Source organism: Notamacropus eugenii, chromosome 2, assembly GCF_028372415.1.
Source record: "Notamacropus eugenii isolate mMacEug1 chromosome 2, mMacEug1.pri_v2, whole genome shotgun sequence".
NCBI lineage: Eukaryota > Metazoa > Chordata > Mammalia > Diprotodontia > Macropodidae > Notamacropus > Notamacropus eugenii.
The window spans coordinates 439726960-439745749 of record NC_092873.1 but is presented as its reverse complement, the minus strand read 5'-3'; the positions used below and the strand labels follow the sequence as shown (position 1 = coordinate 439745749).

Here is an 18790-nt window from a genome sequence, read left to right as displayed (position 1 = left end):
GTGGTGAGAAAGTGGCGGTGGTGCAATGTAAATAATTCTAATTAAGGTGGAGTGCCAAAGGCTGTGTGCTCTAGAGTGGAGAGTTACATCAGAGTTGAACATTTAAATAGCTGATAAATGATTACATTTTTCTGAGCAAGGAAGCAGGCTTCCCCACAGGATGCAGAACCTGAGATTGGGAAGATGGGTGCCTGGCTTGAGACTGAGCCAGTGCTGGTTGGTGAGAATGGGGTCTAGTGGAGGCTGGCTCCCCTGGAAGGGAGGGCACCCATTCTTTCAGTTTTCCCAGGGAGAGAATTGGGCTCTAATCCCTGACAACCCTAACTCTGGGATTCTGTTTTTCTATAAAACAGAGTTGAACTATGTGGTTCCTAAATTATCTTCCAGCCCTGAGAGTCTGTTGGACTTCATCTGATGCCACCTCAGCTCAGCTTTCCTTTCAGCAAGAGGTTAATGATCTGGTCTCTGTGACTGAGCAAGTCATTTCTTGGAGTTGAAGGGGAAGGTTCTGTTTCTCCTTCATAAAACCAAAGAGTTGGACTATTTGATCCCGGTGGTCCCTTCCAGCTCCAACATGATACTTTGAGGGCTTCTGTGTGTGTGTCAGTGGAGAGGGTGGGGGTGGGGAGAGTCTCCAGTCCTCCTTCAGATTTCTGTCCAAAACCGTATTTGCCCTAAACAAATATGAGATAAACAAAGGATAAACAAAAAGATAAGCAAAACATGATAAACAAATATATTTACCCTAAACAACTTGTTTGAGATGAAGAACCAATTAATTATTCTTGATGGCTAAGGCCACTTAATCAACAAGGACTTATTAAGACCCTAGTTTGTATGGGCCAGGCCCTAGGAATAAAAGCACCCAGAATGAAACAATTCCTGTTTGCAAGGGGTTTAGGTCTAATGCCTCGGCAGGCAGTTAACAAGCTTTTATTAGGCACCCACTATATACCAGGTGGTGTGCTGAGCACTGGGAACACCAACAGAAGCAAAAAGAAAAGAAAAGTTCCTGCCCTGGAGGAGTTCACACTCTCACGTGCAGCACATTAGAGGGGCTGAAAAGTCAAGCCCTCTACAAGTGCCGATGGTCCTGAGAGCCTGACATGTAGCTCCAGAGGAGATAAGAACACGAATCATTGTCTACAGCATGAATATAAAGCGAACACCAGAAAGGGACCTTTCTGGGGGATGTCCTAGAGATATTTTTAACTCAGCATGTCCAAGACTGGATTCTCTTTGCCCCTAATCCCTCCTCTAGAGGCAGTTAGGTAGTAGTGCCTCGAACATGGGGCCTGGAGTCAGGAAGACTGGGGTTCATTTCCCGCCTCAAGACACTTTATAGTTGTGTGACCCTAAGTCATGTAACCTCTGCCTCAGTTTCCTCAAATGTAAAATGGAGATAATAACAGCACCTGTCTTGCAGGGTTGTTGTGAGGATCAAATGAGATAATATTTGTGAAACACTTGATTAGCACAGTTCCTAGCACATAGTAGGTGTTACCTCTTGATTAATAGTATGAAACTCAGAAAGTAGGGGAGGTGTGGATGGTAGATGGACTAATCCATACATAAGAATCCCTATTGGCCACATACTGACTTAGTGGAAAAATGTAACATTATCTGTGTTTCATTGCACTTTTTACTTATTTTATATTTATTAAATATTTCCCAATTGCATTTTAGTCTGGCTTGGGTGCCCTAGGGATTGCTGCTGGTGGGCTGCATGTTTGACATCTCTGACCCAGAGGATTTCATCAGCCTCCCACTTGCTCCCCCTGACTCCAGTATCTGGCGGCTCCAGTCCATCCTACACTCTGCTACCCTTGTGACTTCCCTGTTCCAGGGGCTTCCTTTTGCCTCTGGGATAAAATATCCTTTACAACCTGGCCTCAGCCACCCCAGCTTCCTTGGCCATTACTCCCGTCCTGCATTCTGTGACCCAGCCAAACCCGAGGAGGAGCACTGTCTGCACCGGTGCTCTCCCCTCCTTACCCACCTCCCAAGGAGGGTCCTTAGAGCCGCAGCTCAGGTGCCATCCTTTGCACAAATTTGTATTTGTTCACCTCTTATTTGAGCTGTATGTCCGTGCTTGGCTTCCCCATTAGAATGTAAACTCCTTTCAAGTAGAATTTGTTTTATTCTGTGTGTCCTCAGTGAACAGCACAAAAGAGGAGATTACTAAATACTAGACTGGAAGTAGGGTGAGGGGGGCTGCAACTTTCACATCTACAGCCTTGTGGTGGCCAGAGGTCTCTCTGTTCTCCTCCAACACAGGTGCTTAACCTGCAGTCCATGAATTTGGTTTTTTAAAAAATATTTTGATATCATTGCTGTTCAGTCATTTTCGATGGTGTCGGACTCTTCCTGACCCCATTTGGGGTTTTCTTGGCAAAGATACTGGAGTGGTTGGCCATTTCCTTCTCCAGCTCACTTTACAGATGACGAAACTGAGGCAAAGATGGTTAAGTGACTTGCCCAGAGTCACACAGCTAATAAGTATCTGAGGTCAGATTTGAATCCAGGAAGACAAGTTTTCCTAACTTCAGGCCTGGTGCTGTATGCACTGTGCCACCTAGCTGCCTCAATTGATATCTATATTTCAATTTAATTAATTGATTTCATTTGTAATCCTATGTATTTTATTTTGTGTATTTATCAAAAATTTACCTCCTGCCCTTCAGGGTGGTGCCTTCCCTTCCCCTTCCCCACTTGAGGGTTCTTTTCAAGCTGCTTGTCCAGGCTGTATTTATAGTACTTGCTTCAGTACTTTATGCCTCTGAGGCTTATTCTCATTAAACTTGCATTAATCTGATCCTGCTTCCTTGGTGAGGAGCTGGGGGGCTCCCAGGAGGAACACTGTCCCCACCTCCATTCAGGTGCCAGAACTGGTGGAGACTATTCACAGCAATCTCAACCACATAAAAGATTCCAGCGCCATCCAAGCCATTGAGAAGATGCTTCAAGAACTGGTCCAGAAGTACCCTGATGAGGTCATACTGATGCTGTTCACCATCCAAGATAATCTCCAGTAAGTCAGTGCCGCCAGCCCCTCACTTACCTCGGGTCCCCTCTCTACCCCCAAGCCTCAGACGTCTCCCGTGAGACCCCTACAACCGGGTGTGCTGTAGACATCTTAAACCCCACAGGTCCAAACCTGACCTTATTCTCTTTCTTCTCCAACCCCCTTCCTTTCCAGACTTCCACCATCCCCCCAGTGCCCTGGACTCCTGGGGCTTATCCTCAACTCCACATTCTCTCTTACTTCCCATTTCCAATCTGTTGCCTGGCTCCAACATAGCTTCTCCTCTTCTCTGACACTGTCACCACCATGGGAGAGGCCTTCCTCTCCTCAAGCTTGGACTGCTGCAATGGTCTCTTGGTTGTTCTAGCTAGCTGCCTCGAGTGTCTCCCTACTCCAGTCCCCCTCGGTTCAATCACTAAAGTGATTTCCATAAAGGGAAGGTCGTATCATGTCAAGCCCCTCCCCCTTCCAAATCCTATTTGGTGTTTATAGCCCTTCATAGCCTAGCTCTCCTCCACCTACAACTTTCTAATTCACTTATCCTTACTCCCCTCCCCACCACTCCCAGGCATTTTCTCTGGCTTTTCCCCCATTCCTGGAATGCTCACTCACATCTCTCTCTTCTGGCTTCCCTGGCTTCCTTCAGACTCCAGCTAAAATCAAACATCTGCTGGAAACCCCTCCCAATCCCTTGTAATTCTAGTGTCTTCCCTCTATTGAATATCTACCTCAATTTTTTTTTTGGCTTTAAATTTATCTATTGAATATCCATTTAGTTTGTTGGGTGAGCTGCTTGAGGGCTGGGACTGTCTTTTTCTTCGTATCCCCAGCACTTAGCATAGTAGGTACTTGATAAACTTTTATTAACTAAGTCTCCTCCAGGCTTTCTCCCACTCTAGGGGGGATTTTGGATCTCACTGTGTTTGCTTTGTCTGTCAGCTCCCAAGAATTCAGGTGCAAGGGACAGAGGGCAGGGAAGGTGGGATTATCTGTGGGATGCAAGACTTCTGGAGGGTTAGGTCCTTGAGAATGCTGTGCTTGAAGTCCTACCTCCTCAGCAGCCTTGAGGATAGCCCATTCACTTTTCTGAAGGAGGGCCAATCAGGTTAGAGATGAGCAGTGATTACAGGGACACCTTAACCCTGCTCCATGCTTTGGTATGGATCAGTCAGTAAGATGAATTCTCTCAGTGGCATCTTCTTCCCACTCAGGCTACTTCTCCTTTCCTCCTTCAAGGACCACAAGTTATGTTAGGTTCCAAAACCTGGGAATCTGAGCAGGTTCCTTGCCTGAGTCTGTTTCCTGTGTGTATGACTAAAGCCAGATTTTGCTTAATTTATTCTTTTAAAAAATGATAGTAATTAGTTTTCAGTTAACAAGTATTTATTTTCTCTTCCTGCCACCCTACCCTCTTTCACTGAGCAGCTCTTTGAACAAATACGCACAGTCAGTAACAAAGCAGCCCGACCTTGTCCACATCCGACAGTGCATGCTTGATTCTCCATCTCGCCTTACCATAAGTCCTCTGGAGTTGTAGTCCGTCGTTGAATGGTCAGACTTCTTAAGGCTTGCAATTTTTCTGAAATGTTGTTGCCACCACATCAGTTGTTCTCCTAGTTCTGCTGACTTCACTCTGTCAGTCAATACAAATCTTCTTAGGTTTCTCTGAAAGCATCCCTTTCATCCCTCACAGCACTATGGTTTTGCATGAGTTCATATATCCTGTCTTGTTCAGCTGTTCTCCAGTCGATGGGCATCCCTTGAGCTTCTGGTACTTTGCCACTACAAAAAGCTGTGATAAATTTTTTGTGTCTGTGGGCCCTTTTTTCCTTTGATTCCTTTGGGGTATGAATAGTGGTTTTACTGAGTCAAAGGGTATGTACACTTTGGTGATTTGGGGGGTGTAGTCTTGCTTTCCAGAATGGCTAGACCAATGATATAGTAATGTTCCCATTTTCCTCCCGCATTTGTCTCCAATATTTGTCATTTTTGCCAATCTGATGGATGTGAGATAAAACCTCAGAGTCGTTTAATCATCATTTCTCTAGTTATTAATGATTTGGAGCATTTTTTAATATTTGTTGATAGCTTGGATTTCTTCCTTTGAAAACTACTGTTTATAATGGACATTTATTAGCCAGTGAGGGATGGTGTAAGACTCTGGGGATGAAGTGAGAGGAAGGGAGGGGGAATGAAGAGAAAGGATGAAGGGAGGAGAGAAAAGATGAAAGGGGGAAGGCAAAAGGAAGGGGGAAAAAGGAATGAAAGTAAAAAGTAACTTTCTAGTAGGCAGGGACTATTTTGTTTTTAAATTTTGTATCCCTAGCACCTGAGAGGCAGCATGGCGGAGTGGATGGAAGTCTGGTTCCTGAGTAAGAAAGACCTTGCTCTCTCCCCTCCCCCCCAACTGTCTGTATGACTCTGGGAAGTCACCAGTACTTAGAAATACTGTCTTGTGCGTACATAGTAGGCGCTTAATAGATATTTTTGCATTGAACTGAAGAAGAGAAGGGATGGTGAGACAAAAGGGGAAAGAAGGGAATCAGATGAAAGAAGAAAAGGGGAAGTTGGACTTTCAAGAGGGAGTGAGGGCCAGGAAAAACCATTTTCTTCCTGATGCTTTGTAGAATCTGCAAAAAGATGGGCTGAGGTGGCCTAACTAATGAGGGCTTTCCAACCCCACAGAGATCGAGAACTGTGGAAGATCCTGGCAGCCTCTTCCAGAAGCTATGCTATGATCCTGAGTCATCTGCTGAAGAGGTTGAAGTCTTTATCTTTTCAGGATCCCAAGGAGTCCATGCAGTCTGTGGAGATCAACTCTGTGCTGGTACAGTGACTGCTGATGGAAAGCCAGTAGGCCAGGGCTAAGGGTATGGGGACTTGGAAGAAGAACTCCTGAATTCCACAGGGTTCCCTCCCCTTTTGATTGTCCTGGCTTGGTCTACAATCCCTGGGGGCAAAAAGACTTGGAGGATGCTGGGAGGGAGGAAATGACACTGGTTGGGATTAACGTTCTAATGGTGATTGTTCTGGGCTAGGAGTCAGGAGACCAGTTATATAAATTATAGGAAGAGGCTGAATATCTCTGGGTCTTCCTTTTCACCCTTGTGAAAAATGATCCCTGCCCCTACCTAAGGAGGCATGGCCTTCAGAGGGTAACTGTGAAAGTTCTTTGAAGGGCAGAAAATGAAAAGTTAAAGAAGATCATCAGTACCTCAAATAAACATAGTCTTGAAAGTATGTTATGGTGGCTTTTAAGGGAAAGACCTCCCCGGGGCATTTGAGGTGAGTACACCAAATAAAAGTGATAATGCGGCTTTCTCTCTGCTCCCTCAGGCCAGCAGAGCTCTCAATGAGCTGCTTTTGCAGTCCAGTTCTAAGTTAGAGGTGGAGACCCTCTACCCTTGGCTGTACATGGCCCTCTTGTCCCTGATCTCCTTCCTCGTGTTTGAAGGGGGCAGCCGCATCCTTGACAAGCAGCTCGGGGTGCCTCAGTGGATGAACCCTGTGAGGTATTCTCAGAATCATAGGATTTCAGAGTTAGAAGGGAACTTGGAAGCCACCAAACACAACTGTGGCTTAACAGGAATCCCCTCTACAGCATTCCTCTACTGAAAGACCTCTGGTGATGGGAGGGGAAGGCTTTTTAAGGCTGCTGGTCTACTTCAGAGTTAACCCCAGTTATTAGCAAGTTCTTCCTTATGTATCTCTAGGTATTGGTTTTGCCCTTTGGGGCCAAGCAGAATAAGTTTAATTCCTTTTCCCTATCACAACCCATCAAATACTTGAAAATAGCTATCACAGCCCCCTTAAATTTTCTTTTTTACAAGCTAAGCATCCCCGGTTCCTTGCTCAAATTCCTTTTTGTCCTGTTGATCAACGTGTTTACCACTGAGCCTATTGTCTTTTGGATGTACTCTAGTTTTTCAATATCCCTCCTATGTGGTGCCCAGAACGGAACCCAAGCCTTCAGCTGTATTCTGACCAGGCCAGCAGAGAACAGCAGGCCTCTTGTCTCCCTTGTTCTGGACCCTGGACTTCTAGTCCAAGATTAAATTATTGATTCATAGTAAGCTTTTATTCTTTGAAACCCCCAGGCCTTTTTCACATGAAGTGTTGTCTAGACAAGTCTCTCCCATCCTGTATATACATATGTATACATACACATATACATATATATGGGATTGGTTTTCTTAACCCCAAGTGTAAGGCTTTGCAGTAGTTGTCATTGAACTTTTTTTTTTTTTAACAACACAGTGCCCAAGCTCTTAATAAGGGCCAATTCATTGATTGATTATTGGATTTAGATTCAGTGAATCACTCTAACTTGTACATGTTTTTTTCAATGTCTTATTCTGTCATCCAATATACTTTGTGTCTTTTACAGATTTGGTAAGCATGTCATCTCTGTCTTCATTCATGTTATTAATAATGACATGGAGAAAAACAGAGCTGAGGACAGATTCTCTGGCACACTCCCCTCGAGACCTCTTTCCAGACTGACCTTGACTCAGGAGTCATCTGCACTTTGAATTTCATCATTTAGTTGATTACAAATTGACCTAATTTTACTCTCACGTGCTCACATCTCACCACCTTGTTCACAATCATAGAATGTGAGCCCATTGCCCTACCCACTACACCAGTGATGTCAAACTCAAATAGAAAGGGATCCCTGCAGGTACATATGGACTTTAGCAAACTACAAATTACCATTATCTATGTTGTAGTGTAGTTTTATTTATTTTGCAAAACATTTACTAATTATGTTTTATTCTCATTCTGACTGCTCTCAGGAGTTTTACCTACAGCTCATCACCACCAGGAATCTGACCCCTTTGCATTCATCACTCAGCTATAGAGATAGAGTCTATACCAGGGAGCAGTAGGATGCAATGCTACATTGACCTGGGAGTCAGGAGACCTGAGTTCGAACCCAGCTCTGCCAGTGATTTACTGTGTGACCTAGGTCAAGTCACATAACTTCTCTGGGCCTCAGTTTCCTCATCTGTAAAATGATTACTTGGAAAAATGATGACGTATTGTATAAACCACAAAGTACCATATAAATACATAGGCTGTTACTAGCACTTAGTACACTGTCTGTTGTCACTTAGACCCTGCAGCCTTTCCTAGTGCCAATATTCTATGCTTCTAAGAGACATAACAGATTACTGTATTTGGATATAATAGTAGTAGCTAGCTTTTATGCAGTGTTTAAAGATCTCCAAAGCTCTTTACATGTGTGAACTCATTTATGAGTATGTAGTACGAATGACTGAGCCAGGAAGCAACTTTTGAGTCTCAGTCCTCTTCTATGAAACAGGTATAACTCTTGGTCTGTCTGTTTTACTAGGGTGTTGTGGGCAAAAGTTAAATGAATGAATTGTGTGTGAAAATACTTTGTAAGAAATGATTATTCTTGCTAAAGAAGGATGACCTCCCCACCCTTTGCCATTTTCACAGCTGTACCATTGAGTCCCTGAAGACCTTGGTCTGTTCAGCTGGGTATGAGTACCAGGTGTCTTTCATGCAGAAACACAGGACCTGGGAGTTGCTGGTTGAGCCAGAGGGATACCTGGAAGGAATTTCCAGGATAGCCAGGTAAGCCTTCTCTCTGGGGCCCACACCTTGGCCTGCCCTCCAGTGTGACTCAGACCCTAGATCCTATTCTCTGCTTCCCATGACAGGTCTTTGACCATCAGGAGCTGCTGGCACATTCGCCCCATTGTTAGTCTCATCTTAAATATCCTCCGTGGGAATGAAGTTGGGAGTTTTGTTACTGCCTTGGCTGTCTTCGTTGAGGTCTGTGAGACTCCATAAGGGACTGTTCTGGAGGGGCTGGAGACAGGAGGAAGGGTAGCTTGGGCTCCTGGGAAGGCAGACATTGCTCTAGATACAGACTCCCTTAAGAGAAATTCCAGGATGGTGCCTCACTGGTGAGGAAGCAACCCAGACATCCAGACTTTTCCTTATTCTGAGGATGATGATAGTAATGATAATAGCCATGGCTATTTCTTATACAGTACTTTAATCTTTGTAAAGCATTTTGCATATGCGTATTTGGTTCATGCAACAGCCCTGGGAAGTAGGTGTTGTTATATTTTACAAATGAGGAAACTGAGGTCGAGTGAGGCTAAGTGATAATAGAGTAAGAACTTGATGGAATCTCAGAGGTCTAGTACAGTCCCCTTATTTTACAGATAAGGAAGCTGAGGCCTAGAGAGTAGCTGATTCAAATCTGGGTCCTCTGCCTCCAAATCTATCCCTCTTTTCATTGTAGCATGCTGCTTAATTCACACTTGTACTGTGGGCCCAAGGCATGGTCCCTGCCCTCTGGAATCTCCCAGAGGGATCTGAAGGGTAGATAAGACTGAGTCATAGACAGCTACCACTTAAGGGGCCTGTACAATGGGGACATGAAACTGAAGTGTGAAGTGTTGTGGGTTGATGATGACAAGAAGACTCCCTTCTAACTGGAGAGATCAGGGGAAGCTTCATGGATGACATGACATTTGAGTTAGGTTGGTCTTATGGAAGTTAATTCCTCTTGATTTGGACCAGGGACCCCAAGATCTTCTTTGACTGATTAGGGAATGATCTAGGTCAGGAGCCATCAAAACAGACAAAATCTTGGGACTCAGATGAAGTCAAGTAGCAGGCCTAACTACCCCTACCTTCCCTTGTGGTTTAGCTTTAGTGAGTATTAAGGCTGGTAGCAGAGTTGGTGATCATGAGGTCTGCTTTTCCAATGAGATATTTTTCTTCTCTTGACTTAGTCAGATGGGAAAGAGATAGAGTTGGAAGTAGCTGGAGATATGGTAGAATATTAACAGCTAGTATTTGGAGGAGACAGCTAGGTGGTGCAGTAGATAGAGCTCTGGGCCTGGAGTCAGGAAGACCTGAATTCAAATCCTACCTCAGACATTAATTGGTGATGTGACTTTGAGTAAGTCACTTAGCCCTATTTGCCTCAGTTTCCTCATCTGTAAAATGAGCCTGGAGAAGGAAATGACAGATCACTTCAGTATCTCTGCCAAGAAAACCTCAAATAGGGTCATGAAATATTGGGCACAACTGAAACAACTGAACCACAACAAAAAAAGTATTTGTAGACAGATAAACAAGGGAAAGAGGGAAGGGTCTTTACAAATGTTACACTCAAAGCTCTTGTCTAGAGTGTGTGCCACTGTTTTTTCATGTGAATCGGTGTGTCCATGGCAATTGTGATGTCTAGTAATCTATGTTGGTATATTCTCAGCAGTATTTCCATGTTTCTATTTCAACATTCTCATCTCAGTGCTTCCTCTTTAGTTTATTGGTCAGGGGGTCCATGTTGATGTGCGTGATGTACCCAGCACTGGTTGAGGTGTGATAGCCCTGGGGTCCAGATGCCAGACACAGACATCCATTTAGGGGCTTGGAGCCCTTGCTTTTTCTTCCCCTTCAAGAAATGAGCACAAGTTGAAATAGCTTGGTATGATGGAACCAACATGGATCGGGGAGTCAGTGGCCTAGGTTAGCCAGTTGGTCAGTAAGCATTTATTAGGTACCTACTATGTGCTAGGCCAGTTGGTCAATAAGCATTTATTAAGCACCTACTATATGTGAGGCACTGTGCTAAGTGCTGGGGATACAAAGAAAGGCAAGAGAGTCAAGTTCTAGCTATTGCCCCACTATCTGTGTGACCTTGAACAAAGTCACGCTCCCTCCCTGAGCCTCAAATTCCTCAACTGCAAAGCAAGGTCAGTAGTAACATTGGGCTTGCTTACTTCACAAGGTTGTTGTGAAGAATCACTTTTGTTAGCTGTAAAGTGAGATGCGGATATTTGTATAAGTTGTCAGCATGTTCCAAAGGGTGCTTTAAGTTTTCTCTGCTGGGTTGTGTCACCTGCAGTCACCTCAAGCAGGGGATTTCTGGGGCTGCTTCTTTGGCTGGCCACACTAAAGACCACTGGTGGTTTTGTTTTTTAAATCAAGAGAGATATTTATTATAATAAAGTGAGTTAATTCACTTATCAGACATAAAGAATACCATGAAGAACAGACAAACAAACATTTCTACACAAAGAAGCATGCTGTACCTCTTTCTAACCTCACTGTGGCCACTGCCCCGGAGGTCACTGCAAAATGGGAGGGTAGGACTAGAGCAGCAGCTCTCACTGTGGTACAAGGATGTGGTGTGTGATGTCAAAACTATCTTCATAATAATACTAAGGTGCTTTCATTTCCAAAATGGAAAATGTAGGTATACTATATAGATTTACCCATTTCTGGGGACCTTCCTATAAGTGGTTTTTTTTTTTTTTAAAATTTATTTATTTAACTTTTAACATTCATTTTCACAAAGTTTTGGGTTACAAATTTTCTCCCCTTTTATCCCCTCCCCCTGCCCCCAACACCAAGCATTCTAATTGCCCCTATGACCAATCTGCTCTCTCTTCTGTCATCCCTCTCTGCCCTTGTCTCCGTCTTCTCTTTTGTCCTGTAGGGCCAGATAGCTTTCTATACCCCTTTACCTGTATTTCTTATTTCCTAGTTGCAAGAACATTACTCGACAGTTGATCCTAACACTTTGAGTTCCAACTTCTTTACCTCCCTCCCTCTCCACCCCTTCCCTTTGGAAGGCAAGCAATTCAATATAGGCCAAATCTGTGTAGTTTTGCAAATGACTTCCATAATAGTTGTGTTGTATAGGACTAACTATATTTCCCTCCATCCTATCCTGTCCCCCATTACTTCTATTCTCTTTTGATCCTGTCCCTCCCCATGAGTGTCGACCTCGAATTGCACTCTCCTCCCCATGCCCTCCCTTCTATCATCCCCCCCACCCTGCTTGTCCCCTTATCCCCCACTTTCCTGTATTGTGAGATAGGTTTTCCTACCAAAATGAGTGTGCATTTTATTCTTTCCTTTAGTGGAATGTGATGAGAGTAGACTTCATGTTTTTCTCTCACCTCCCCTCTTTATCCCTCCACTAATGAGTCTTTTGCTTGCCTCTTTTATGAGAGATAATTTGCCCCATTCAATTTCTCCCTTTCTCCTCCCCATATATTTCTCTCTCACTGCTTGATTTCATTTTTTTTTTTAAGATATGATCCCATCCTCTTCAATTCACTCTGTGCATTCTGTCTCTCTGTATGTGTGCGTGTGTGCATGTGTGTGTGTGTAATCCCACCCAGTACCCAGATACTGAAATGTTTCAGGAGTTACAAATATTGTCTTTCCATGTAGGAATGTAAACAGTTCAACTTTAGTAAGTCCCTTGTGACTTCTCTTTGCTGTTCACCTTTTCATGGTTCTCTTCATTCTTGTGTTTGAAAGTCAAATTTTCTTTTCAGCTCTGGTCTTTTCATCAAGAATGCTTGAAAATCCTCTATTTCATTGAAAGACCATTTTTTCCCCTGAAGTATTATATTCAGTTTTGCTGGGTAGGTGATTCTTGGTTTTAGTCCTAGTTCCTTTGACTTCTGGAATATCCTATTCCATGCCCTTCGATCCCTTAATGTAGAGGCTGCTAGATCTTGTGTTATCCTGATTGTATTTCCACAATACTTGAATTGTTTCTTTCTAGCTGCTTGCAATATTTTCTCCTTGATCTGGGAACTCTGGAATTTGGCCACAATGTTCCTAGGAGTTTCTCTTTTTGGATCTCTTTCAGGCGGTGTTCTGTGGATTCCTTGAATATTTATTTTATGCTCTGGTTCTAGAATCTCAGGGCAGTTTTCCTTGATAATTTCATGGAAGATGATGTCTAGGCTCTTTTTTTGATCATGGCTTTCAGGTAGTCCCAAAATTTTTAAATTGTCTCTCCTGGATCTATTTTCCAGGTCAGTTGTTTTTCCAATGAGATATTTCACATTGTCTTCCATTTTTCCATTCTTTTGGGCTTGTATTGTGATATCTTGCTTTCTCACAAAGTCCTTAGCCTCCATCTGTGCCATACTAATTTTGAAAGAACTATTTTCTTCAGTGAGCTTTTGAATCTCCTTTTCCATTTGGCTAATTCTGCTTTTGAAAGCATTCTTCTCCTCATTGGCTTTTTGAACCTCTTTTGCCAGTTGAGTTAGGCTAGTTTTCAAGGTGTCATTTTCTTCAACATTTTTTTGGGTCTCCTTTAGCAGGGAGCTGATCTGCTGTTCATGCTTTGACTTCAAGTCTCTCATTTCTCTTCCCAGCTTTTCCTCTACCTCTCTAACTTGATTTTCAAAATTCTTTTTGAGCTCTTCCATGGCCTGAGCCCATTGGGTGGGCTGGGACACAGAAGCCTTGATTTCTGTGTCTTTGCCTGATGGTAAGCATTGTTCTTCCTCATCAGAAAGGAAGGGAGGAAATGCCTGTTCTCCAAGAAAGTAGCCTTCTATAGTCTTATTTCTTTTCCCTTTTCTGGGCATTTTCCCAGCCAGTGACTTGACCTCTGAATATTCTCCTCACACCCTCCTCGCCTCCTGATCCTCCCAGCCAGCGATTGGGGTCTGAGATTCAAATGCTGCTTCCAGTCTTAGGGCTTTTGGCGGGGGCAGGGCTGCTATTCAGTATGAGATTATGTTCAGTTGCTGAGGTCAGGGCAGGGCCGCCTCTCAGGCTCAGTTCCCTCAGGGGGTTTATGCACAGACCTTCCACAATGGATTCAGGCTCCCGCCCGCTTGGGGAGCCTCAGTCTGCAGCCGCCTCTCAGCTTTATCTCCCGGGGGGGCCTGAATTATGGGGGCACCCCACTCCCCTCTCGACCCGCCAAAGAGACTCTCTCACCGACCCCCGTTACCTGTGGGTGGAGGGACTTGTGTGGCCGCTGGAGATCCCATCCCTGAAGCCTGCTCGGATCTGTTTCTCTTGGTGCCGCGGCCGCGGCTGCAGCAGGTCTGGGCTGGGCTCTGCGTCTGCAGCGCGACGGACCTTTTGCGAGAGGTTTGCAGGTCCCTCTGTGGGTGGAGGGACCCGCGTGGCCGCTGGAGATCCCGTCCCTGAAGCCCGCTCGGATCTTTTCCTCTCGGTGCCACGAGCTCGGCAGGGCTGCACTCAACTCCCAGTCCCGGCGCCCAGTCCGCAGCGCAAAGGACCCCCCGCGAGAGGTTTGCAGGTCTCTCTGGAACAGAAATCTCCCTTGCTCCAATGTTCCGTGGCCTCTGGGTGCAGAATTTGCCGTGAGTTACTTCCCTGTAGCCATTCTATGGATTGTGGGTTCGGAGCTATGTGTATGTGCGTCTTTCTACTCCGCCATCTTGGCTCCGCCCCCCTAAGTGTTTTGATAATTGTTGGGGACAGTACAGTACTTGAGCTTTTAAACCTCACTCTGGTCATATAACAGGCCAACCTTCTCTTCTGCCAACCCCTTTTCTTGGATGCCATCCCACACGCCTCTACCTCATTGCAAGACATCACAATGAATGTGCTGCAACTTACTTATATCTCCCATACATCTCTCCTTTGGCCTTTGGGTCACTTGAAACTGTTGGAGACTGTGGTGTTCCAAGATTGGCAATCATATAACATCATTAGGGGAAGAGTGTGGCGTTAGAAAGACGGACACAAACATTCACACTATCGATTGTGCCTTGAATTGCATCCAATGTATTTCATGACTTACTCAATTAGACCATGAACTTCTCTAAAGGGCAGGAACAATGTCTTCTTGATTTTTTTAATATCCTACACAGTACCTAGTGTAGACTTGGGCGCATAATAGTTACATAATAAATGCTAATGACATCCATTCATTCTTTCAAATGATTGAATGAATGGATGATTGGGCATTCACATGTGGTCAGTCTCTGGAATCCTTTGGAGCATTGCTAGTGTGTCCTGATGAATCCCTGAAACCCGCAGGGATTCTTACTTGTCTCTCAGCTTCCTTTTGTCTTTGTTTTTGGCAGCTTCTCCGGAACACAGAGGTGGCGATTATGGCAGATGAAGGCATCATTGAACTCTTAATCAATAGGATCCAAAAAGATGAGCCGGTGACCCAACAGCTGGTGCTAAAGGCAGTGGGGAACTTTGGGATCCATAAGGAGACGGTAAAGCTTTGGGCAGTGGGGTGAATTGGGTGGGGAGGAGTCAAGATAGCAGAATGTGAACGTTGTGCCAGACAAAAGTGCTCTCAGCAGATGCTGCCACTTGGGAAGGAGCTGGAGGGGGCAGGGATCTGGGACCTCTGCCTGTGTGTGATCAATTCCAGGGTGCCAGCTAAAGGTATCTGTTTAGGGGCTTGGAGCTTTGCTTTTTCCTGCTCTACAGGGAAGGGGCACCCAGAGTAATTTCCCTTACAGCTAGGATCCTAGGCACATGCCCAGTGTCCTTAGAAAATTGTAGGTAAGTGGGATTGGAAAATCCATGATACCACATAGTCCGATAAATGCTGCTGGAAGTTGAGGGAATCCTCAGGAGCTGAGGCTAGAGAAAGCACAGAGAGGGACCTCCCAGCTCTTTCTGGACCCTGGTCCCTGGCTCCTTGGGGAGAGGGCAGCAAGGATCTTTGGTCCATGCTCAAAGGCCCTCCCCAACACCTCCATGCTGGGTCACCTCAGGCTCAGTAGGAGACTCTGGGAGGTAAGACTAGGTGGGGGATATCCTCAGCCCTGGGCTGGGAACTCCCTGCTGGTCAGGGGCCAGGGACTGCTTTCCCCTGGCTTCTGAGTTTCTAAACTTCTGTGGGTCTGTGCAGACCAAGTTTCTCCGAATGCTGCATCCCTACGTGCTGAACTGCTGCTACTCCATGAATTCCAGCGTTGTGACAGAAGCATTCTTAGCTCTGAGGTGCATCATCTACAGTCTCTCCTGGACCGACTCTGTTATACTGCTCATTGAGATCTCTTGCACCCTGAGGCCCTTCTTTGATGATGTGAGATTTCAGGGGGTCTAAGAGATGGGAGAGGGTGCAGAGGGACAGTGGGGGAAAGTGCCCTTTCTATGCCCAGCTGCCATCTTTGCTAGAAATCCCAAAGAAATGAATTCAACCTCTGTTCAACTTTAAGAGGCATTTATTAAGTACCTACTAGATGCACAACATTATTCTGGGTGCTGGGAATGCAAAGGCAACAAAAAATGATCCCTGTCCTAAAGTCAGCTCTCTGTTAGAAGGAGGGAAATATGGTAGGCAGAGGTATGATGGGGCACTGTGGATAGAGTACTGGATAGAGACTCAGGAAGACTTCATGTCAAACTTGGCCAAATTATTTCACATATTGAAACTGAACCTTGGTTTCCTCATCTGTAAAATGGGAATATCTCTAACACATGACAAGGTTGTTGTGAGGATCAAAGGAGATAATATGTCAAAGGGTTACAGAAAAGACAGCTGTGTGTTAGTATTGTCAATAATAGTAAAAAATGTATACCTGAGGCATGTCACAGCAGTTAAAAAAATGACCTCAGGTCAAGAAAACCTGCCTTCAATTCCTGCCTTCAACTAAGACAGCACAAAGCTGAGGTGCCTTGGCAGAGGGAGTTTCTAACCTGGAGTTCCCCATATCCATGTGATCCCAGGGCCAGACCTCGGCTTCCCCCTAAACTGCATACATGGAACACTAGGGGTTTTGAACAGGGAGAACTCCTCACAACTGGGAGATCCAGGGAAGGTTTTGTGGAAGAGGTGACGTTAAGGCTGAGCCTTGAAAGAAGAGGAGGATGCCTTGTGAGAGATAACAGAGAAGGAAGTTGTTCTGAACAGATTTGGCATTCGACTGAGGAGAAAGAAGGCACGCAGAGAAGTACGCAGACTAGCCAGAGTGCCAGGGATATCCAAGCTTGTAGGAATGTCTGAGGAGGACTGCTCGTGGCGTGGAATGGGTCTGCAGAGGTGCCAGCTTTGTGTGTGTGGGGAGGGGCTGCAGACCTTACTAACTACCTGAGGACCTCTCCAGCCATAGAATACAGACTTTGAGCTAGAAGAGTGAGAATGACAAGAAGAGCTAGCATTCACACAGGGCTTCAGGGTTCACAAAGCACTCATAAAACATCTCCTTCTATCCTCACAATAATCCTGGCAGAGAGGGGCTATTACTATGGTCAATTCCACTTCTAGTCGAGGTTCTTAACCCCTAGGTCTGTGAACTTGGGTGGGGGAAAAATGACCTCTTTGCTTTCACTAATCTCTGACTGAAATCTAGCATTTTCTTAGATTACTTAAGAGCATGATTTTGAGAAGGGCCCCTGTAGGCTTCCCTGGATTTCCAAAGGGTGTCTGTGTCTATGACATACAGATGGTTATAAATCCCTGCCCTAGGCAAAAAGTGCACAGGTTGGGCCTTGAAGGGAATAAGTCACAGAATAAGCAGTTGGTTTTTTTTTCCTACCCAAGGTTCCACAGTGGGGCAGTGGCAGAGCTGGGGCAAAGAAATAGGGCTCTTGAGTCCTGGTCCAGCAGCCCTGCCACTCTAACAGGGCTGACTGGAAAGGACTGAGAAGATAGGGATGGGGCATAAGGAGAGAAAAGAGTGGTAAAAAACAGCCCTCAGCCTTAGCAGGAAGGAAAAGCTGGATGTGAGGAGGGAGCTAGATCCCTGTGTTCTCTTAGCTTAGTACTTCAGGGCTAGAGGAGGTCAAGGCAGTGCTGCGGGCACAGGCAGGGCCAGGGTGAAGCTCCTGGTTCATGGAGACAATGAATCTGCTGTAAGCTACATCAGGGAGGAAAGCAACCTCATCTGGAAAAAGTGCCCTAACTGCAGTCAGAGGACCAGAGTTCAAATCCTGCCTCTCACACTTAGATGTATGACCTTGGGCAAGTCTCTTAATTTTCTTAGGCCTTGTTTTCTTTACCTGTAAAAGGATAGAGTTGAACTAGAGGGACTCTTCTGGCTCTAGATCTGTGGAGGAATACTTCTTCATAGACTCATTGGTGTGTCCCCTCCCACTCTCTCTAGGAGTCAGAGGAGCTGCGCTATAATTCGATTGACATGTTTGGTGCCCTTTTGGCCAAGGTGAAGCAGAGGTTCCTGATGGTTCACTTCAGGCACCAGGTCCATTGCAGCCTGGTTCCCCTGATGTTCCACCTGCAGGATGAGAGCGCTGGTGTGGCCCATGTGAGACCCAGAGCCCCAGGTCCTGGACCTTCCTCTCCCATTCCTACTACTTCTGATTACACAGAGAAAGAAAGTACAGGCTGATCCCAAACCTTTCCTTTGGACACTGGCTTCAGTTTCTTTCTCTCTGCTTTTTTCTGGGCTTTCCCAGGACTTTTCTGTCTGCTCCAAAGCTGAATGGGGAGTGAGGGATGGAAGGAGGTGGAGGAGACAGACATGGAAGATGTGAAGGCATGGAATTACCCCAGACCCAAGAAAAGGAAGCTCCAGTCCTGGATCCCAAACCCTGCAGCAAACTGCACTACCTTTTGCTCACTTGTGGCAGACAACACAGTGATTTACCCATGTGATGATACAGGCTTTGGCTCTGGGACCCACAACATGGGGAGGGGGAGAGGGGTGCCCCTGAATATGTGGTGAAACTGCAGTCCTTGAGTGACCAGTCTCTGAGCTGTAGGATATCTCCTTGTGACTGTTAGCTAGAGCAGAGAAAGAAAGGAGGTTCAGAAGAGGTAGGTAGCCACACACAGCTTTGTGTCTATATATGGGTTTTATCTTAACTTTCTCTGATATTATGTCAAATTTTGTGGTGTTATCCCAAGTTCATGGTGACCAGGACAGTTCCCCCATCCCCTGCCTGCTATCAGGGGCCATATAACTTCTAGGAAAAGAAGGGCCAGGCTGAGTTGCCCAGGATTGATGCTTTCTCCCTGAATGTTCCTTTCCCAACCCCATGCCTTTCCCTTCT

General features: G+C 45.4%; 1 protein-coding gene across 2 annotated transcripts in view; it reads left to right on the top strand.

The window, feature by feature from the left end:
* The window catches only part of LOC140529528 (maestro heat-like repeat-containing protein family member 7), a 44619-nt gene that overhangs the window by 22295 nt on the left and 3534 nt on the right, over positions 1-18790 (top strand). For both annotated transcript variants that reach the window (XM_072648250.1, XM_072648249.1), the window contains exons 11-18: positions 2880-3031; positions 5711-5852; positions 6362-6537; positions 8492-8629; positions 8716-8830; positions 14899-15039; positions 15687-15863; positions 17884-18042. In XM_072648250.1, coding sequence (XP_072504351.1) covers positions 2880-3031; positions 5711-5852; positions 6362-6537; positions 8492-8629; positions 8716-8830; positions 14899-15039; positions 15687-15863; positions 17884-18042 — 1200 coding nt within the window. The remainder of the gene's footprint in view (positions 1-2879; positions 3032-5710; positions 5853-6361; positions 6538-8491; positions 8630-8715; positions 8831-14898; positions 15040-15686; positions 15864-17883; positions 18043-18790) is intronic.